At 46.1% G+C, this 23152-nt stretch overlaps 1 protein-coding gene across 1 annotated transcript in view; it reads right to left on the reverse strand.

Moving 5' to 3' along the window:
• Positions 1-23152, reverse strand: part of LOC117047601 (mannan-binding lectin serine protease 1-like) — an 88692-nt gene that overhangs the window by 42411 nt on the left and 23129 nt on the right. The window contains 6 exon segments of the mRNA XM_033150910.1: positions 2888-3004; positions 3007-3034; positions 3239-3435; positions 4795-4926; positions 7078-7191; positions 7194-7254. Coding sequence (XP_033006801.1) covers positions 2888-3004; positions 3007-3034; positions 3239-3435; positions 4795-4926; positions 7078-7191; positions 7194-7254 — 649 coding nt within the window.

Genomic DNA, 23152 nt, shown 5'->3' on the forward strand with positions numbered 1-23152 from the left:
TATAAAGATCAGGACCCCCCTGCACATTTCACACAACATGCAATTATTGACAGAAAGCAATTAATTAAATGAATTTGAGACACAATTATAACACGCGGTGTACGTATGTATTTAAAAATAGCAGTGTTGCTTATTCGTAACAGGGAATTTATCCATTTATCTCCTCCTTTCAACACACATTATGCATCTTATTATTCTATTTAGAAGTCATTTTTTTCCTAATTGGTAGGCAATTGAATTGCATGTTTGAGTTAAGATGTCAAGCTGCATTTTTTTTTTTTTAAAAGAGTTTTTATAGCTGTGCCCGGTAGCTATTATATTAATGGGCTCTTTTTGCAAATAATTGCACGTTGTGTAAAATTTACACTTTCCTTGGTGGTCCTGACATTTTACAATCTGTGCTGGTGGCGAGTGGTCGGGAATTATTCCTCTGTGTTTGATTCAGGCAACTGATGCTCAGCCAGACCATAATTTGATGCAGATTTGAGTGGGCAAACGCAGCAGAAGGATGAAGCTGATGAGCAACCGACATCTTGATTTTACTGGGCATGCAGTTTAATGAACTTCAATAAAATAAAATAAAATACACTGAAAAATAAAATAAAATAAAATAAAATAGCATTTCATTTGGAAAGATGGGCCCCGTGTAGTATTTGTTTGGAGATAAAGCTCCAGAAGATGTATTGAAAGAGTGGCTGGGGAAACCCAGCCAGAAGGGTGGGGTATAAATTTATTATTATTATTATTATTATTATTTTATTTTATTATTATTATTATTACTTGCATGCAAGCTTAAGGTTCCACCTGGACCATACATTGGAAGAAGTATCATATTGCTTTAAACCCGTGGTTCTCAAAGGGTGTGGCACGCCACACTGCTGTGGCAGGAGAGAATGGTTAAGTGCGGCTGGAAGATTCAAGGATAATCTAAGAAATATGAAAGATCGGAAAAGAGAGAGGCTTCTTCGTGTCTCAGATTAGACCTGTTACAAATGAGATTCCCTTGCAAAAGCAAGACCACACCTTTCACTGGGTTTGTATACATACCTAAGGTATAGTTTATAATTATGGGAATCATTCAAGTAGCTGCATTGCTTTATACCAGGGGTCCCCAAACTAACGCCCGGGGGCCGGATGTGGCCCAATCGCCTTCTCAATCTGGCCCGCGGACAGTCCGGGAATCAGCATGTTTTACATGAGTAGAATGTGTCCTTTTTTAATTTAAAATGCATCTCTGGGTTATTTGTGGGGCCTTCCTGGTGTTTTTACATGAGCAGAATGTGTGCTTTTATTTAAAATGCATCTCTGGGTTATTTGTGGGGCATAGGAATTCGTTCATTTTTTCCCCCTTCAAAATATAGTCCGGCCCCCCACAAGGTCTGAGGGACAGGGGACCGGCCCCCTGCTGAAAAAGTTTGCTGACCCGTGCTTTATACTTTCGGGATGTCCCATGATTATATCATAAAGCAGTTGTGTTCTGTGTCACAAATCAAGCACTGCTAGGAACTTTCCCTTTTTGTTTTATAATAATAACAATTTGTTATTTCTACCCTGCCGCTCTGGCTGGGTTTCCCCAGACACTCTGGGCGGCTTTCAACAGAACATTAAAAACAGAATAAAACTTCAAACATTAAAAACTTCCCTAAACAGGGCTGCCTTCAGATGTCTTCTAAAAGTTGGGTAGTTGTTTATTTCCTTGACATCTGATGGGAGGGCGTTCCACAGGGGGGTGCCACCACCGAGAAGGCCCTCTGCCTGGTTCCAATGTATTTTCCAATGTATTTCTTATCAATAAAAAAATTCAGTGTGGCGTGAGCAAATTTTTATTCTGCGAGTGTGGCCCAGATAAAAAAGCTTGAGAGCTACTGCTTTAAATGCTCTTGGCTGCACCCAAGGAATCCTGGGAACTATAGTTTGTGGGGGTGCTGAGAGTTGCTAGGAGACCCCTGTTCCCTTCCCAGAGCAACAGAGTTCTCTGGGAAGAGGGATCGACTTTAAACCACTTTAGGAATTATACTAGCTAGAAACTGGAAAACTGAAGAGATACCTATGGTGGAAGATTGGCAAATGAAAATGATTGACTATATGGAACTCGCAGAACTGACCGGGAAACTCCGAGACCAGAGGACGAAGCGGTACAGAAAGCTTGGAAGAAATTTAAAGAATATTTGAAAATTCATGCTAAGATTAGTATCTAAGAATTGAACTAGAAGAATTGATAGGCTACAGATATGGAAAATAGATAAGACTAAGTAAGTTAGAAGTTTGATAAGGAAAATAGATTTAGAACAAGATTAGGTGTAATTGATGATTCTACAATGTTAAGAATTTACTAACGATGTTATACAGTGAAAGCAGAAGGAGAGGACGTGAGGAAGTCAATTAACAATGTTAAGTGTGTAGTCAGGGCCGTCTCGTCATAGGGCCTGGGTGGCGCGCCGCGCCAGGGCGCTGGGCCCCCCAGGGGCGCCGAGGGATTGTTGCGCCACGGTGGCCGATCCCTTTAAGACGGCCCTGTGTGTAGTGTTTGTTTGTAAGGTTTGTGTTTTATTGTTGAAAATTTAATAAAATTTATTGAAAATAAATAAATAAACAAACAAACCACTTTAGGAATTAAGAACACAAGAAAAGCCTGCTGGATGAGGCCAGTGGTCCAACCAGTCCAACATTTTGTTCTCACGGTGGTCAACCAGATGCCTGTGGGAAACCTGGAGGCAGGAACTGAGCTCAAGCGCCCCCTCTCCTCTGGTAGGTCTGTGTGGGGACTAAGAGCCTCTCAGCACCCTGAACAGACTACAGTACCCATGATTCTTTGGGAGTGGGATGCTGCTGGTCTAGATGTATAGAACAGGTGGGGGCCAAGAAGCATCGCCTTGGGGAAGATTACCTATTGCTGTGTAGGACAGCTTCCACCCTCCATTCTCTCCAGAGTTGTCACTGTGGAACAGGATTTGGATGCTGTTGCTCTTGGTTTCGATGCGTCCTGGCGATTTCTCTCCACAAAAGGCCCAAACTCCTGATGTCCGGCTTTGATCTGCCAGGAAAAACAATCAAAGGAGGAGCAGAGAAAAGGCGAGAGTTGGTCACCTTCATTCGTCTGGTTGAAATCAGGCAAGTCGAATGCAACCGTAGTGTACTTAAAACACAAGGGGAAGGGTGTGTGGAATTTCTCCCTGGCCTCCTGGCATTTTCCAGTCGCTGTGGAACAACTCCAGCCAGATCAGCTTGCTTTGCTCACCTTGATGTAGTCATATGGGCAGGTGACCTCTGGATGGTCTTCAATGTCAAAGTTGTCGTTGAACTCCAGCGTAATGAAGAAGCCCTCTTCCAGTTCAATGCGGTACAAGCAATCGGAGCTCTTGGGGTAGGAATTGGGGAAGTCTGGGCTGTTGATCACTCCACTTCTCTGGGTGAAGAGGTTGTCGCTGCACTCCACTGCAAGGGAGACAAGGGTGAACACACAACACCTTGGCTACGTTGTGTCTGCCGGGGTCAGTATTGCCGTGACCAATGGTCTGACTCCACAGAAGGCCACTTCCCATGTTTCTAGGGGACGAGAAGTAATAGCTCCGGGGCTGAGTGCACGCAGGAGAGATCCTGGTTCAACCTCGTGACACAAGGTCCTGGTAGCAAGCAGCGGTGGAGGGAGCCTTTTGGCTGCCCGGGTAGGCAGTGCGGAGGCACCTCCCTGGGGGCGGGGAACTGTGACATCATGACATCTGATGGACTGTGCATGCGCGGAAATGCCGCGCATGCCCAATCCATCTGGGCCGGCGCTGCTGCTCCTGTGGCGACTGGGCGAGCCGCTGAGCGAGCGGCGGGTTGTGGGGCTGCCCCGTCCGTGCCGGGTGGTGGGACTCGGTTTGGGGAGGGCCGCCGAGTGTCACCCCCCCTCTCCTGGAATTCAGGGCACCCCGCCCCATACGCCCCGCCCTTCCTACGCCACTGGTAGCAAGGCTGGTGGAGAAGCAACATGAGTTTGGGTAGAAATCTGTGTTGAGGCAGCAGCTTCAGTGGCAGAGGTGGGACGGGCAGAGGATTCAGGTGTGGGTGAACCTGCATTGGTAGCCGCAAGCCCATGGGTCTAATTGCACCTGCCAAACTCTTGCAATTGGCCTGTAAAGCCATTTTGGGCAAACAACCCCAACTGTCAGGGACCGCGCTGAGGAGGGCTGCATTGAGGAGGAATGGTGGGGACCTCCCCCACCCCCACCCTGCTCCTGAATCCGGATCCTGAATCTTCCCGGGCAGCTGGACTGTATAGATTTGGAACAGTGGTTTGCAGGGGGACATAGTTCAGAAGACAGAAGTTGGGAAGAGCTGAGTGTTGAACAGCTAGGAGAAGAAGAACTGGGAGAGAGAAGAGAGAGAGTTAACAGACTCTCTTTTGCTGGAAAGCGTCTATCTGCTCAGCCCAAGGTCAAGGAGAGCAGATCAGGTGGCAGAACAGAAAGCAAAGTGGTTGCGAGATCAGGTTGCAAGACATGGAAGTGAGAGGGGTGACTGGGGAGGGAGTAGGTGGAATCCTTAATTGGGAGCATCTTCGTCGTAGGAATGGGTGCCTTTGTTCTTCCCCTGTGATCATTAAAATTTCTAACTGGTAAGAGACTCCTTTTGCTCTCCGGGGGAAGGAAGCCTGACACCAACCTGACAGTCACCCGAAATAATATCTATTATTTTGAATCCATGCACTAAGTGCTAAGCTTGGAGCTAAAGCACCTATTCCCCACTCCTGCTCTCGAGTTCCAGAGCAACCAGCCCAGTTCACTCCCAGCACTGTGATACGGGCAATACCTTTGCAAGTCCTGTTGTCGTTGTGGAGGATGTAGCCAAACCGGCAGGAGCAGTAGTACCGGCCGATATAGTTGTGGCAGTGGTGGTCACAGGCCAGCTCTTCATCGCTCTTCTCCAGACACTCATCGATATCTGTTACAGAACAGGAGGGAGCGGCAGACTCATAAACATTTTAGGATTCTGTGGTTTTTGAACTCGGAACCATCGCCAGCAGTGGTGGAGGAAGGCTCTGTGCTACCCAGGGCGGCAAAAGAAAACACCCCAGGGCTCCCCGACAATCGCACATGGCAGCCCCACAAGCCATCTTTTCTGTGGCTCAAAAGGGGGCCGTGGAAGCGGCGGTCCGATGAAGGAGTCGCGCAGGCGCACTCCGTCGTCGGGCCGTGCGCTGCTGCTCCTGGGGTGATGGAGGGAGCGGCGGTGCGTGGGAGTGGCGGCTGGGGCTGCCGCTTGTCACCCCCACGCACCACTGTTCGCTCCGTTGCCCCGGGAGCAGCAGCACCGCACACACCGTGCGCTGCTGCTCCCGGGGCAACGGAGCAAGCGGCGGCACGTGGGGGTGACAAGCGGCGGCCCCTCCCGCCACTCCCCACTACCACCGATCACCCCGGGAGCAGCAGCGCTGCAGGGACGGGGTGCTCGCTCGGTGTGCGCTGCTGCTCCCGGGGTGACGGAGGGAGCGGCGGCGCATGGGAGTGGCGGGAGGGACCGCCGCTTGTCACCCCCCTCCCCTGTCACCCGGGGCGTACCGTCCCTACTGCCCCCACCTAGCGACGCCCCTGGTTGCCAGGCAAAAGATCTATATGGACCCCAGGTTGTGCTTACTTTCCAAGTTTGGGAGGTAACTCCAGTTAACCGAGATACAAATACCTCATTTGCTAAGAGCTTTGTGTTCATTCGCATCTCAAGGCTAGAAGGATGCCTCTGTGTACTCTAAAACAAACTGGTTTTTGAAAGCCTTATTGGTAGCCAAACCAGAGAAACTGGCCCCCAACTCTGGGTTCCCAGAAGGGAAGTGGACCTGTTGGACTTTACATCTGCCTGGTGGTTTATTGTAGCTAATTTAACGACACGGTTGTACAGATGGCAAATTCCATCCAAATATTATTTCACATGGTGCCATTTTTTATATATATATTTTTTTTGATCCGCTGCTTATTGTTTATCTTGGAATGATGCCATAATCCTTGGAATGATTCCTTGGAATGATCCTCTTTGGTACAAGTTTATCTCCCCATTTTCCTTTATATTATCATTTTATTTATTAAATTTGTATGCCACCTTCCATCCATAGATCTCAGGGTGGTTCACACACACAAAATTACAACATAAAAACACAAAATACATGATGAACCCAAGAACAAAAAGGCAAACCAATAAACTCCTCCAAACACACCCATTGTCTTAAACCTCTTTACCTTATACCTGACTGTAATTCTCTTTTGTTGAATTATTGGAATGCTATGTGAGTCTTGATAGCTGCACATTTACTAAAGCAAACACTCAGCTTCCCTCCCATTTTGACTTGGCTGCTACTCTTTATGATGTGGCTTCTGCAACATCAGGGCTTGACTACTGCAACATACTTTATTGGTGACTGCCCCTGGAGACTGTCCAGAGGCTTCAGCAAGTGCATGTCACTGAAACACATACAGGTGAAACTCGAAAAATTAGAATATCATGGAAAAGTCCATTTGTGTAAGCAATTGTTTTCATTAGCTACTGGAGTTTAATATTGAGATAGACTCATGAGATGCAAAGCGAGATATGTCAAGCCTTTGCTTGTTATAATTGTGATTATTATGGTGCACAGCTGATGAAAACCCCAAGTTGAGATTGTTAATTTGGGGTTCTCATCAGCTGTACGCCATAATCATCACAACAAATAAAGGCTTGACGTATCTCGCTTTGCATCTCATGAGTCTATCTCATATATTAGTTTCACCTTTTAAGTTGAATTACTGAAAGAAATGAACCTTTCACGATATTCTATTTTTTCTAGTCTCACCTGTACATTTATACAGCAATTTCATTTTTTTTTTTTAAACCCACCCAAATGCCACAAATACTATTTACTGGGAACAAACAAACCTTTCAATTAGAGTTTGCTTAGTACCACACTTTTTGCCAGCATATGGGTTTTAGACTGCTTTGTTGTGGGTTTTAGTTGTGCAGTATTTTTTAAAAAAACACACTTCTGGTGTATTTTAGCTGTTGTCAACTGCGGGTACTTTGGAGTCCAGCGGCTTGGGCAAGCCACATTGTGGCCAAGCGGCTACTCACCCACGGCTGTGTAATGGGCGTCAAACCCTGTGAAACGTTCCTCGTTGGAGAAGTCCGATCGGAACGTGAGGCTCATGAAAGAACCTGGGGAGACAATGGCTTGCTGCCCCGGGTCTGCTCTGTGTCCGTGGCTTCCCTCCCGCAGAAATTTGCCAGGACTTGGTCCTCAGACTCCACCTGTTCCAAGCCCAACAGGAAAGAAAACAACCATCAGCAAGAAGAAGAAGAAGAAGAGTTGTTTAGATTTGATATCCCGCTTTATCACTACCTGAAGGAGTCTCCAAGTGACTCACAATCTCCTTTCCCTTCCTCCCCCACAACAAACACTCTGTGAGGTGAGTGGGGCTGAGAGACTTCAGAGAAGTGTGAGTAGCCCAAGGTCACCCAGCAGCTGCATGTGGAGGAGCGGAGACGCGAACCTGGTTCACCAGATTACGAGTCTGCCGCTCTTAACCACTACAACACTCTGGCTCTCAAAGAAGAGTTTTTTTTTTTTTTAAAGAAAATTTATTATATTTAAAAAAAGAAAAACAAAATACAAAAACACGAAATACAAAATACAAACAATACAAATACAAAAAATAAAAACAACACTTAACTAAAAACAAAACTCAAACACCAAAAATACCACAATCTAAGCATCCTCATATTTAAATCTTACTAAATGGACTTCCTCCCATCTTCTATGCTGCGTTCATTACAATTTACTTTAGTAACTTTATAACAGCTTTAAATCAACATTCACAAATAATCTATACCTTATCTATCTATCATCTTATCTTTAACTTTAACAGCTTATATCATACTTATACACCTTAACAATTCTAGCAATTATATCCTACTTTTTCTAAACACAATCTTTGCTGCTGCCATTAATTCAACTAATTTCCGGTTCAAATCTCTATCTCGAAGAGTTTGGATTTGATATCCCGCTTTATCACTACCCGAAGGAGTCTCAAAGCGGCTCACATTCTCCTTTCCCTTCCTCCCCCACAACAAACACTCTGTGAGGTGAGTGGGGCTGAGAGACTTCAAAGAAGTGTGACTAGCCCAAGGTCACCCAGCAGCTGCATGTGAAGGAGTGGAGACGCGAACCCGGTTCACCAGATTACAAGTCAACCGCTCTTAACCACTACACCCCACTGAAGGTGGAATATATTGTTGCAGCAACGCCAGGTGTTATGTATTGAAGTTCTCACCCTGGGCCACTAGGGGTGTGTGTGTATATAGTTTCACTCTGCCCGCCGTGGCTGCAGTTCTCACTCAGGTCCCACAACATGCAAATGAAGGATTGAGAGTGCCGCTCACGGATTGGGTAGCTAGAGAGAGAGTTGTTACTTGTTGCATGTTACTGAGTGCTATATAAGCAGGCTGGCTCAGCCCTTCAGTCCAGTTCTGTTCCAGCCTGAGAATAGAGAGCTGCTTGGAGGATCACTGTGTCTTCTGCTATGTCCACCCGCTACTTAATAAGCAGATACATGCATTCCCAGGGCTTTGCAGAACAAGAAGAGGAATAAGGGCAATATATTGTTCTTTCACTGACTGTTGCAGCAACATGCCTTTCCAGACCTGGGTTTTCCATAAAAAGAAGGGGAAATAAGGGTGGTGCTGCTGTAGGTGAGGCCCCCATTAAGACTCACAACAAAACCACATAGTTTGTGGAGGAAAAGGGGGTAAAATGTAATAAAACATAACAATAACAATAACAATAACAATAACAATAATATAATAATTTGTTGTTGTTTTCCAGAAAAAGATGCCTCAAATCCACAAAACACAAAATAAACTAGATTATCAATTGAGAACAAATTGATAGAAAAAATTATTACTATTTATTGAGTTATATAACACCTTATACCAGGAGGTCTCAGGGCAGATCACAATATATACAATCAGAATAAAAACAGCAACTCAATAACACGCCCCCCCCCAAAAGAGCCACATTTTAAAAGGGTATAGGATGTCCATCAGGTCAACAACAAAAGGCCTGGTTAAAAAGGAACATTTTTGCCCGGTGCCTAAAGGTGTATAGTGAAGGTGCCAGGCGAACGTCCCTGGGGAGAGCATTCCACAGGCGGGGAGACACTGCAGAGAAGGCCCCGTTCTTGTGTTGCCACCCTCCGGACCTCTCGAGGAGGAGGCACACAAAGGAGGGCTCGGAAAATGATCTCAGGGCCGGGTAGGTTCATATGGAAAGAGGCCATCCTTGAGGTACTGTGTTTCCTTAGCCATACAATATACAATACAACAATACAATACAATGCAATACATACAATACAATACAGTAAAACAAATACAAGCACAGACCATGTGATAAAAGATAGTGCATCTTCGCACAGCTCATAAATTGTGGAACTCGCCCAGACAGGAAGCAGGATTGGGCAAATTCAGGGAGGAGAGAAGAGGGCTATCGATGGCTAAAAGCCACAATGGCTCTGCTCTGACTCCACAGCTGAAAGCAGCAATGCTTCTGAACACCAGTTTCTGGACTGGCAGGAGGTGGAGAGAGGACTCTTGTGCTCGGATCCTGTTTGCTGGTTTCCCTCGGGGCATCTGGTTGGCTCATTGGTCTGATCCAGCAGGCTCGCCTGACATTCTTATGTCTCTGTGTTCAGCTGTCGTGCATGACATAGCAAGGTTAAAACACGATTATAAACCCACCTTCCTGAACGGATTTTTAAAAATAAAATAAAATAAAATTGCATTTCTGCATTTTGCACCACACCCACCAGCAGTGGGCTCACGATTGCCCCAGATGGCATGTGACGTGTGCAATGGAGCCTGAAACTTTCCCCAAAAGCAGGCAGGACCTTTTCCAAATGGAACATATCCATTATCAAACCAATGTAGGGCTGCTGTTGCCATTTCCCCCCCCCTCTGATCTCCTACCCAACCCGCTTCCTGGAGTCTGAACATCGTTTGGAAACCAGGCTGGTCTGCAAGTCTTGACAGAAGGGGACGGAACCTCTTTTCCATTTTCGGGATGGCTTACAAATCCTGCTTTCATACACAGCGATCTTTTTCAAAGCATCGCCAGCCACCCCGAACCCACAAGGCGAAGCGCGCCCCAAGTCGAGCTAATCAATCACAGTCGGACCCTGCAGTTTCCAGGAAGGAAAGGATCCTCTCTCGGTAAGTTAAACACCACCAAGGCCAATAACATGTGGGTGATCTGAAGCGTAGCTTTCCCAAAGGCAGACCCGTATTCTGAGACGCGCCAAGCCCACAGCCTTCCAAGGCTCTCTGCCCACACCCTGCCCCTCCAGAAAGTATGTAAACCTTTTTGCCACAAACTGGGAGAGTGAAATCCAAGCGTACTGTGGCACCAAAAGACCATGAAGTCATTCAGCCACTGGGAACTTTCCATCAGGTTGTCTTAATTATCACAGCTTAGGAACAGATGAAGACAAACGCGCTCAGGATGTAGGCAAAAATTGTTTCCACTCCGTTGGAATATTATCTTTAAAAATAGCTGCACGGCAAGGAGCCGAGGACTTGCAAAATAGTCGCGGAGACAATTCGGGGAGGGGGGTATGTTGGAGGCCTCTTTATTACTGGGGAGGAGATGCAGTTTGTATTTCCCAGCTCAGCCCCCTACCCTGGCATCTCCACTTGAAAGGGTCACAGGTAGATGAACTGAGATCGGAAAGGTATATGCTTAAGGGCCAGGAGAGCAGTTGGCAGCAACTCTAGGGTGGGGCTGCCCCTGGGGTCCATCTGGAGGCTGCAGCTGGTGCAGAAGGTGGCAGCGAGTTCGTGTGTGTGGTCAAGCTACTGCCACCACACAACACCTTGCTTGCAAAATTTGATCTGGCTGCTAATCTGCTAGCGGGTCAACAGAAAAAGGGTCTGGAAAACCAAGCCTGACAGGGATCGATGAGGAGCTGGGTATCTTTAGCCGAGAAAAGAAATCTTAAACTGATATGAGAGCTGTCTTCAATACAGTGGGACCTTGACATACGAATTACTCGACATATGAATTTTTCGACTTATGAATGAAAAAATGCCCGCACGCCTACGAATTTTTCGACATCTGAAGGACAGCCATTGGCAGTTTTAGATGCGGTTTACTTGACTTATGATTTTTCCGAATTTTTCATTTCCAATGCATTCCTATGGGAAATCACTTTTTTCGACTTACGAAGTTTTAGATGCGGTTTAATCGACTTACGAATTTTTCTGAATTTTTCGTTTCCAATGCATTCCTATGGGAAAATCACTTTTTTCGACTTACGAATTTTTCGACCTACGAATGTGCATTCGGAACAGATTAAATTCGTAAGTCGAGGTACCACTGTATCTAAAGGGCTGTCATATGGAAGACGGAGCAAGCTTCTTTTGTGCTGTTCCGGAGGGCAGGACCTGAACCAAGGGATTCAAACTACAAGGAAAGAGATTCCGACGAAACATTACGTTTCCGAGCACAATTCAAAGTGTTGGTGCTGACCTTTAAAGCCATAAATGGCCTTGGTCCTGTATACCTGAAGGAGCGTCTCCACCCCCATTGTTCTGCCCGGACACTGAGATCCAGCGCCGAGGGCCTTCTGGCGGTTCCCTCCCTGTGAGAAGTGAGGTTACAGGGAACCAGGTGGAGGGCCTTCCCGGTGGTGGCACCCGCCCTGTGGAACGCCCTCCCATCAGAGGTCAAGGAGATAAACAACTACCTGACATTTAGAAAATACCTGAAGGCAGCCCTGTTTAGGGAAGTTTTTAATCTGTGATATTCTAATGGATTTTAATATTTGTTGGAAGCCGCCCAGAGTGGCCGGGGAGACCCAGCCAGATGGGCAGGGTACAAATAATATTTATTATTATTATATTATTATTATTATTATTATTATTAACGACTTTCTGACAGCAAAAGCTGTTCAACAATGGAATGGACTACCTAGGAAGGTGATGGACTCCCTTTCCTTGGAGGATTTTAAGCAGAGGTTGGATAGCCATCTGCTAGGGGTTATGGTTTTCCCAGTAGTAATGTATGGAAGTGAGAGCTGGACCATAAAGAAGGCTGATCGCCAAAGAATTGATGCTTTTGAATTATGGAGGAGACTCTTGAGAGTCCCATGGACTGCAACAAGATCAAACCTATCCATTCTTAAAGAAATCAGCCCGGAGTGCTCACTAGAAGGACAGATCCTGAAGTTGAGGCTCCAGTACTTTGGCCACCTCATGAGAAGAGAAGACTCCCTGGAAAAGACCCTGATGTTGGGAAAGATGGAGGGCACAAGGAGAAGGGGACGACAGAGGATGAGATGGCTGGACAGTGTTCTTGAAGCGACGAGCATGAGTTTGGCCAAACTGCGGGAGGCAGTGAAAGATAGGCGTGCCTGGCATGCTCTGGTCCATGGGGTCACGAAGAGGCGGACACAACTGAACGACTGAACAACAACAACAACAAGGGGTTATTTAGCTGAGATTCCTGCATTGCAGGGGGTTGGACTGGATGACCCTTGGGATTCCTTGCAGCTCCATAAATCTATAATGGCATCTGTTCTGAGGGACAGGCGGAGAGTCAGAGATGCACTCTTTCTTGGCCCCAGTCTGAGGCTCTCCAGGCCTGCTCTAACCATTGCACCACACACTGGGTCCCCAATATGGATTTCCCTTTCTCACTTCATACTATCGTGTCTGCAATTACAGCTTTACAATCCCAGCCAAGTAAAGCGTGACCCAGACACGGCAATCTCTCCCCCACCATGTGCACACCGTCCTTCTGCATCTCTCCTTCTAACACCACGGTTTTAAAAATGTGTGAGAAGATGCACTCTCATAGCGAAGTATGTTTCTCATTTTATATCGAAAGGGCTCTGGTATTCTCTCGCTTTCCCCCACTTGCTCCAAACTTTCACGTCTCAACCCACAAATTCTTTCATTTTCACAAAGTCCCCTTCTGGTGCTGTCTCCGCCTCGATCTGTCATCCGTCACATGAAATGTCATGCCAAAAAGACATTGAAAAAGAAAAAGAAACAAGCCATACGCCAGAGAATTCCCACACTCTTTGCAAAAAAAAAACACGACTAATGCTCAGCAATACCCCTTGTTATTTGATTTTACCTCTGACTCACAATACCAATGTGTGATATCAGATGATAAGACAACCTCATGCAGGAAAAGGCTTTTGATGGGTACTGGCTATAATGGATGAGTCTTACATCTGCTGTAATAATAATAATAATAATAATAATAATAATAATATAATAATAAATTTATTTATACCCCACCCATCTGGCTGGGTTTTCCCAGCCACTCTGGGCAGTGTCCAACAGAACATTAAAATGCAATAATCTATTAAACATTAAAAGCCTCCCTAAACAGGGCTGCCTTCAGACGTCTTCTAAAAGTCTGGTAGTTGTTTATCTCCTTGACCTCTGATGGGAGGGCATTCCACAGGGCGGGTGCCACCACCAAGAAGGCCCTCTGCCTGGTTTCCTGTAACTTGGCTTCTCGCAGCGAGGGAACCGCCAGAAGGCCCTCGGCGATGGACCTCAGTGTCCGGGTAGATCGATGGGGGTGGAGACGCTCCTTCAGGTATACTGGACCGAGGCCGTTTAGGGCTTTAAAGGTCAGCACCAACACTTTGAATTGTGCTCGGAAACGTACTATCGGAGAAAGTGCTTATTTACAGAGCTCATAGGGTTCTGTCCTGTGCCTGTTGTTCAGCATCCTTATAAACAACTTAGATAAAGGAATAGAGGGGAAGCTTGTCAAATTTGCAGATGACACCAAATTGGGAGGCATAGCTAATGCTGCAGAAGACCAAATTGGGATTTTAGATGACCTTAACCAGTTGGGCCCAAGCTGACAAAATGAATTTCAACAGGGACAAATGTAAGGTTCTGCACTTAGGCAGGAAGGTCCAGCTGCACAAATGTAAGATGGGAGACATCTGGTGTCCATGTGAAAAGGATCTCGGGGTCTTAGTGGACCACAAGCTTAACGTGAGTCAACAGTGTGATGCAGCAGCAAAACAAGCTAATGCAATTCTAGGCTGCATCAAGAGAAGTATAGTGTCCACATCAAGGGAAATTATGGTACCACTCTATTCTGCCTTGGTCAGACCACGCCTGGGATACTGTGTCCAGTTGGGCATCAGAATTTAAGAAGGATGTGGACAAGCTGGAAGGTGTACAGAGTAGGGCGACCAAGATGATCAAGGGTCTGGAAACCAAGCCTGATGAGGAATGGTTGAGGGAATGTTTAGCCTGGAAAAGAGGAGGCTGAAAAGAGGTATGGTAGCCATCTTTAGATAGCTAAAGGGCTGTCACACGGAAGATGGAGCAAGCCTGTTTTCTCCAGCTCCAGAGGGCAGGTCCCTAACTAATGGATTCAAGTTAAAGAAAAGCAATCCTAGAATCCTAGAGTTGGAAGAGACCCCAAGGGCCATCCAGTCCAACCCCCTGCCAAGCAGGAAACACCATCAAAGCATTCCTGACAGATGGCTGTCAAGCCTCCGCTTAAAGACCTCCAAAGAAGGAGACTCCACCACACTCCTTGGTAGCAAATTCCACTGTCAAAACAGCTCTTACTGTCAGGAAGTTCCAGTTACAGGTGGGTAGCCGTGTTGGTCTGCCATAGTCAAAACAAAATCGAAAATTCTTTCTAGTAGCACCTTAGAGACCAACTGAGTTTGTTCTGGTATGAGCTTTCGTGTGCATGCACACTTCTTCAGATACACTGAAACAGAAGTCACCAGATCCTTAAATATAGTGGGGGAGTGGGGAGGGGTATTACTCAGAAGGGTGGTGGGAATGGGTGATAGGCTGATAAGTGTGGAAAACCTGTTGACGACTCTAAACGGCTGCAATTAGTCTTGCAGGGAAAGGCAAGGGGTGAGATGGCTAAAGATGGCTTTGTTGAGCTTTCGTGTGCATGCACACTTCTTCAGATACACTGAAACAGAAGTCACCAGATCCTTAAATATAGTGGGGGAGTGGGGAGGGGTATTACTCAGAAGGGTGGTGGGAATGGGTGATAGGCTGATAAGTGTGGAAAACCTGTTGACGACTCTAAACGGCTGCAATTAGTCTTGCAGGGAAAGGCAAGGGGTGAGATGGCTAAAGATAGCTTTCGTGTGCATGCACACTTCTTCAGATACACTGAAACAGAAGTCACCAGATCCTTAAATATAGTGGGGGAGTGGGGAGGGGTATTACTCAGAAGGGTGGTGGGAATGGGTGATAGGCTGTTTAGGTGGAATCTTCTTTCTTGTAGTTTGAATCCATTCCCCCGTGTCTGCTTCTCTGGAGCAGCAGAAAACAACCTTTCTCCCTCCTCTATGTGACATCCTTTTATATATTTGAACATGGCTATCATATCACCCCTTAACCTTCTCTTCTCCAGGCTAAACATACCCAGCTCCCTAAGCCGTTCCTCATAAGGCATCGTTTCCAGGCCTTGGACCATTTTGGTTGCCCTCCTCTGGACATGTCCCAGCTTGTCAGTATCCTTCTTGAACTGTGGTGCCCAGAACTGAACACAGTATTCCAGGTGAGGTCTGACCAGAGCGGAATACAGTGGTACTATTACTTCCCTTGATCTAGATGCTATACTCCTATTGATGCAGCCCAGAATTGCATTGGCTTTTTTAGCTGCTGCATCACACTGTTGACTCATATCAAGTTGATGGTCTACCAAGACTCCTAGATCCTTTTCACATGTACTGCTCTCCAGCCAGGTGTCACCCATCCTGTATTTGTGCCTTTCATTTTTTTTTGCCCAAGTGTAGTACTTTACATTTTTCCCTGTTAAATTCCTACTAAACATTTATATCCCACCTATTTCTCCTAGGAGCTCAAGGTGCCGTTTATTGCTCCTGTCTGGTAGGTTAGAGTGAGAGGCAGTGACTGGCCCAAGGTCACCCAGTGAGCTCCATCGCCATGCGGGGATTTGAACCCTGGTCTCCCAGGTCTGGCACTCTAACCCAGGGGTCAGCAAATGTCTTCAGTGGGGTGGTGGGGGGTGGTGGCAGTCCACTGTCCCTCAGATCTTGTGGGGGGCTAGACTATATTTTGAAAAAATAATAATGGATGAATTCCTATGCCCCACAAATAACCCAGAGATGCATTTTAAATAAAAGCACACATTCTACTCATGTAAAACACGCTGATTCCTGGACCGTTCGTGGGCCGGATTTAGAAGGCGATTGGGCTGGATCTGGCCCCGGGCCTGAGTTTGCTGACCCCTGCTCTAACCACTAGTCCTGCTAGTGGGGAAAGAGCACTTGCACTCTGGTCCTGCTTATGGGCTTCTCAGAGGCATCTGGTAGCAGGGCTGGCTGGGCCATTGGACCGATCCAGCAAACCTTTCTTACATTACCAATCTCACTTTAAAGTCTCACTTCTTTTTTTTCCTGGGGATTGTCAGCGCAGGCAGAACTAAAGAGCAGGTCAGGTGAAGCTTCTGTCCCAGGCAGACCAGATACCAAAGATCTTGCAGAAACCCAAAGTCCAACGTTGCAACAATTCTTAACCTTTAGCCAGTTAGAGGCACGGGGCAGCTGTCTCCTCCTTGCTTCTACAAACTGTTTCCCGGCATGTTTGCACAAATTGTTTTCCTGGATTAGACCAAGGTTCATCTTGTCCTGACCTAAGTGGGCAATGATTGGCTAGATTGGGACGTGAGAAATACACATGCCGGCTGCAAGGCAAGAAAGGATAAAGGAGAAGGTGCTGGAAGGAGCAGGCAGAAATGTGATGCCTTGGGCAAGGAACACCCCTTCCTGTAGGGCCGCCAGCTCTTGAATTTGAAACTTTTTCTGGTTTTTGATGATAGGGGTGGGAGAGAACAAGCTGGACCTGCCTAATTCACACTTCCCGAAACAACCATCAAACCGAAACACAACATCCTATGAAATCCAGACCTTTCTGAATTCTGCAGTGCCGTTCCCCATCGCCCAAAAAAATGTGTACAAAAAAGACATAGAATCATAACAGAGTACAAGACTAATATAATCAGCTCTAAACTATTTCAATATTTACTTAATTTTGACTCTGTCGTTTGCGTTCTGTATGTGCACGGACTGTTTCTTGTGGGGGTATATGGGGTATTTTTTTTAATGCCTTTTTAGAAACTGAAATATAAAGTTAAGATTTTTAAATAATAATAATAATTTTTTTAATTATTATTATTATTATTATTATTATTATTACCTCGCCCATCTGGCTAGGTTTCCCCAGGCACTCTGGGCGGCATACAGCACATGGCAGCCAGTGTGGTGTAGTGGTTAAGAGCTGTAGACTCATAATCTGGTGAACCGGGTTCGTTTCCCCGCTCCTCCACATGCAGCTGCTGGGTGACCTTTGGCTAGTCATGCTTCTCTGAAGTCTTTCAGCCTTCAGAGGCTGAGGGGGGGGGGCAGGAAGGGAAAGGAGAATGTTAGCCGCTTTGAGACTCCTTCGGGTAATGATAAAACGGGATATCAAAACCAAACTCCTCCTCCTCCTCCTCCTCCTCCTCCTCCTCCTCTTCTTTAAAACGACCCCAACCTCAAAGTGATGCAGCCATCTCTTTGGGCGGGGAGTTTTCTGCTCCTGGGTTCTGGAGAGTCACAAAGCGTATTGTAAATAAAAAGTTAAGTAGCTGGTTGCAGCCACAGCAGAGTGAGGACAAAGCTCCCCTTGTCGGCTGGGTCCGTCTCCCCTCGCCTCATAGCTTTCCCCTGAAGCCTTTTAAAAGAAAGCAATGGGGATTTCCTGAGACAAATGCAGAGGGGCTCCCCCCTGCTCACTTGGCATCCTGGGTGCAAATTCTTTTTCTTTCTGGCTTGGTGCCATCGTCTGCCCCCCCTCCCCGCCCCCCACCAGTGTCCCTATATTAGTCAAATGCCTTCCCAGTGCTTAGAGACTCCATCTCCTCTAAGGTCTGGTCAGGAACGGGGTATCCTCTCCCAGACAGGAACCCTGTCTGCATTCCTAATGAAATGATTTGAATATGAATATGTCCTTTCTCTTTTTTGGGGGGGGGGGCGTGAGAGAGGAGAGAGAGGCCCCTTTCATTCCAGAGATGCGAGCAACTCACACTGTCGTGGCAAAAGAGGGAGATTAGATGGGTGGGTCTCTGATATCATTCAGAGAAACAGGATATCAAGTTTGTTTAGTATTTCATTTACAGGTAGGTAGCCGTGTTGGTCTGCCATAGTCGAAACAAAATAAAAAAAATTCTTTCCAGTAGCACCTTAGAAACCAACTGAGTTTGTTCTTGGTATGAGCTTTCGTGTGCATGCACACTTCTTCAGAGCATAAAATGGATGGGTATTCAGTTCAGTTTTCTCCCAGTAGATGTCCAGGATGGCGCATCGGCAGGAGGACCCCAGATATCGGGGGCAGCAAGTGTGTGAGAAGCTACAAAAGGATGCTCCCAGCTGGGAGCTTGCCATGGGATTTTTTTGCTGCTCGTGCCTCAGAACGGCCCACTTGCAGGGTTAAGCCCCCAAAACCCTTTAACGCTCTTGTACCTCGACAGCAATGTGTCTTCTGGGTGGTGACAAAACGGGGAGCAATGGCAGGGAGATTAAACAGAAGCTTCTCTTCATCATTAAAATTAGAAACATTCTTTTTCTTTTCCCAAAAGAGAAAGGGGAAATAATGTCCAAGTAGAAACCCACATTCATTTGCTGTGGGTTTGTTCGTTTGGGTAATATATTATCCTCTGTCAAATTTCAGTTCCTTTGGTCAAGTGGTATTTGTCTCTCTCTTTCACAAACAGGGTGCTGTATTCAAACATGACTCTCATATGTCATTCACATGCCACGCTTATTGAACACAGGAAATATTCGCAGACACAGCTAAGCATCTGGCAAGCACTTTGAGAATGTGGATCTCTACCTTCTCTTTACCCTAAACATACAGATCCCAAGTCCTTCACGCAGAACACTTAAAAAACCACAAAACTTTGAGTTAGAATTTTCATAGACGCTCCACAATCTCTCGGCAGCTGAGCTGATGGTTGGACAGAGCTGATGGTTGGACAGAGCTCACGTCCATCAACTGAAGCAGAGCTCCTACAGCCAAGGGTTTTAAAGACCGCAGCAGGTATTTCCATCGGGATTTTTCAGTCATATTTACTTGCTCGTGAGGGACAAGTGGACAAAAGCACACACACACACCCTCACAAACTGATAAGGTCTAAGATTTAATTTGAAACAACATTCATTTTTCCATGGCCTAGTAAGTACTTGAATAATGTCTCTGGCTTTGATTTCACAATATAGATAGAAAGGTTAGGTAGGAACAGTGCCGAATTTACGTATAAGCTAAACAAGCTATAGCTTAGGGCCCCACTCTCTTGGGCCCCCAACCCAAAAAAATTAAAGGAAAAAAACTGGATGTACATTTCCAAAATATAGGATAAAGAACAAATAAAATAAAACCTACATACAGCAAGTGTTTTGTGTTGTGTAGGCTTCTATGATGTACATATTTTTATGTGCAAATGGCTTTGGATACCTATTAGGTCTATAAATTACCATATACCATATATTCAACACAAAAAACAGCGACAATTTGTTGTCCACAAAGGACAGCTGGACATATAAAGGGCCTCCAATACATTCAGTAGCTGAGGGCCTCATCAAATCTAAATCAGGCCCTGGGTAGGAAGACAGATGGCAAGATCCCTTGTGGATGCAGAATGCAGTCAATAAGCAGAAAGAAAGAAAGAAAGAAAGAAAGAAAGAAGAAGAAAGAAGAAAAGAAAGAAAGAAAGAAAGAAAGTCTTCTAGCAGCACATAGTTAAACTATGGAACTCACTCCCACTGGAGCGAAGAAAAGTTACAGTGTGATAGCTCAGTCAGTAGAACACGAGACTTAATCTCAAGGTGATAGGTTCGAGCCCCACATTAGGCAAAAGATTCCTGCTTTGCAAAGATGAGATGACTAGATGACCCATGTGGTCTCTTCCAAGTCTACAATTCTATTACTCCTCGAGTCGGGCCTTTTTAGTTTAGGGGGGGGGGAATGAGTGAGAGGAAACAGGATATTGGTGTAAATGGATAGGGAGCAGTCCTCCCCACCCAAAAAAATATTAGGACTCAGGGTCATCCAGTGATGCTGAATATTCTGAGATTCAGGACAAATTAAATAAAGGGCTTCACCACGCAGCTCGTGATTAAATTGTGGGATTCCCTGCCGTAAGATGTGGCAATGGCTACCAAAGTGATGGCTTTAAGAATATAACAGGAGTCTCCTGGATGAAGCCAAGGGCCCTCTAGTCCAGCATCCTGTTCTCAAGGTGGCCAACCAGGAGGATAAAGGCTGTTGTTGTTGTTAGTCGTTTAGTCGACTCTTCATGACCTCATGGACCAGAGCACGCCAGGCCCTCCTGTCTTCCACTGCCTCCGCAGTTTGGCCAAACATGCAGTCGCTTCGAGAACACTGTCCAACCATCTCATCCTCTGTCGTCCCTCTCCTTGTGCCCTCCATCTTTCCCAACATCAGGGTCTTTTCCAGGGATTCTTCTCTTCTCATGAGGTGGCCAAAGTACTGGAGCCTCAGCTTCAGGATCAGTCCTTCCAGTGAGCACTCAGGGCTGATTTCCTTCAGAATGGATTTTGATCTTTTTGCAGTCCATGGGACTCTCAAGAGTCTCCTCCAGCACCAGAATTCAAATGCATCAATTCTTCGGCGATCAAGGCTACCCATGGCTATTAGTGTGATGGCTAGATGCCACCTCCAAGCTCAGAGGCCTTTGAATACTAGCCCTTGGGAAAGAACCGTGAGAGAGGGCTAAAGCCTTCATAGGCCTTCGGTCTAATTCAGTTGATTCCTGCATTAAAGGGGGTTGGGCTAGATGACCCTTGGGGTCCCTTCCAACTCTATAGTTCTGTGATTCTATGTTCTTAACTAAAGGATGAGCTCAACTCTTCCACTGAAATCAATGTGAGTGAAAATGCCGACAACCGGTAGGATTCTGGTAGCCCAGAGTTGGAAAGACGACAAGGTGCTTACCAGAGTGGAATGGCAGAACAAATTGCTGGACTATGCAGAAATGGCAAAAATGACCAGGAAAACCAGAAAGCAGGAAGATCAAAACTTTAATAGAGATTGGGAGAAATTTATATTATATTTGAAGGACCACTGTAAGCTCTTGAACTCTTTAGCAGGTTTAAAATTACTCTTGTAAGGTAACAAAGACTTTGGACAAAATGGATATCTGGAAAATTGGAGTGACATATGATATGCAGTAGAACAGGGTCAATAAAGAACCCATGGAGGGTGGGGGGAAGTCCAAAGATTCAGAAGAATCTTGTTTATTTGTGTGGGGGTTTTTTGTGTGAATGTAAACACTAATTTGTAAAACCAATTAAGCTCTTTTATATAAAAAAGAAAAAGAAAATGCCGAACTTTTGCCGGATCGGGACCTTGGCATTTAGGTTTCCTGTTGTTTCACATTGATTTAAGCCATCCACCCTCACAATGTCCATCCTCCTAAGTCCACCAGCACGCCACAAATTTCCTGGCCGCCTGACTGCTCTCTTGACACTACATTTCCGAGAATGCTTTCACCCGCAAATGGAATTTTGCTGCTTTAATGAGGAGTTTATATATATGTTACAAGGGATGGATTATATCCTCTCCTCATCAACCCAATTAGCGCATTCCAGGCCAGGCGAGGGAGAGGTTGATGGCCTCAGCCGTTGACTGCCTGCCGCAGGGTAGCAATGAAGAACACTGGCATCGAGAGGGTTCCCATGACATCGTAGGAACCACTTTCGAAAACAGATCCTTGCACTGTTTCCTTGCATCCCAGCTGGGGATGGGGGAGAAATCGAATTATCTCTGAAGTTAAAGGCGGACCTACCCGATTCACACTTCCCGAAGCAATACAGGGGCCGAAAGGCAGTCACTGAATTTTGCAATGCAGTTCTGCAGCCAACTAACGTGCATTTACTAGGATAAAGTGGGTGTGGAATGCACATATGTGAAAATAACAGCAAAAAATGCACTGTAATAGGGGAAATTGCTTGCAAAAATGTGTAGGCGAAATTTCACAGCAATGCGAAATGAGAAAAAGCTGCTGGCGAATTTTCATGAGTCCCTTTGTAAAAAAAATTCAGGCTGATGTGGAAATGTTTGGAGCTAAATTCAAGACTGGAAAAACGAGAAACTAAAGATTGACAGATTCACCCACCCCAAAACCTCTGCTACCTTGTGGGGTATCTTCGGGAGGAGAAAAGGCTACACAAATCTGGATAGCACCTTGTACGCCTCCTTCCGGCAACTCTTGCAGCCAAGCAAGTGCTAGATGTATTGCTCTGCTTTCCTTTGGAGCACATCATCAAGGCCAAGAGAGGGGTCTTGTCGTCTGGACAGCCCAGGACCTCCAGACACATTGCCCAGGATTGCCCCCTGCCCAGGTGCTAATAATAATAATAATAATAATAATATTAATAATAATAATTATTATTTATACCCGCCCATCTGGCTGGGCCTCCCCAGCCACTCTGGGTGGCTTCCAACACAATATTAAAATACAATAATTCCAGACATTAAAGCTTCCCTAAACAGGGCTGCCTTAAGATGTCTTTAAAAGTCTGGTAGTTGTTGTTTTCTTTGACATCTGGTGGGGGGTATTCCACAGGGAGGGTGCCACCACCGAGAAGGCCCTCGTCTGGTTCCTTGTAGCTTGGCTTCTTGTAATGAGGGAACCACCAGAAGGCCCTCGGAGCTGGACCTCAGTGTCCAGGTAGATCTATGGGGGTGGAGATGCTCCTTCAGGTATACTGGACCGAGGCCATTTAGGGCATTAAAGGTCAGCACCAACACTTTGAATTGTGCTTGGAAACGTACTGGGAGCCAATGTAGATCTTTCAGGACTGTTGTTATGTGGTCTCGGCGGCCGCTCCCAGTCACCAGTCTAGCTGCTGCATTCTGGATTAGTTGTAGTTTCCGGGTCACCTTCAAAGGTAGCCCCACGTAGAGTGCATTGCAGTAGTCCAAGCGGGAGATAACTAGAGCATGCACCACTCTGGCGAGACAGTCGGTTTGACTTCACCCCCAGAGGGGTACTGCACTAAGACAGATGCCAACCACAGCAGCAATGCAGTCTGGAGTTAGGATGTGAGACCCTGGCCAC

Source organism: Lacerta agilis, chromosome 5 (assembly GCF_009819535.1).
Source record: "Lacerta agilis isolate rLacAgi1 chromosome 5, rLacAgi1.pri, whole genome shotgun sequence".
NCBI classification, from domain to species: domain Eukaryota; kingdom Metazoa; phylum Chordata; class Lepidosauria; order Squamata; family Lacertidae; genus Lacerta; species Lacerta agilis.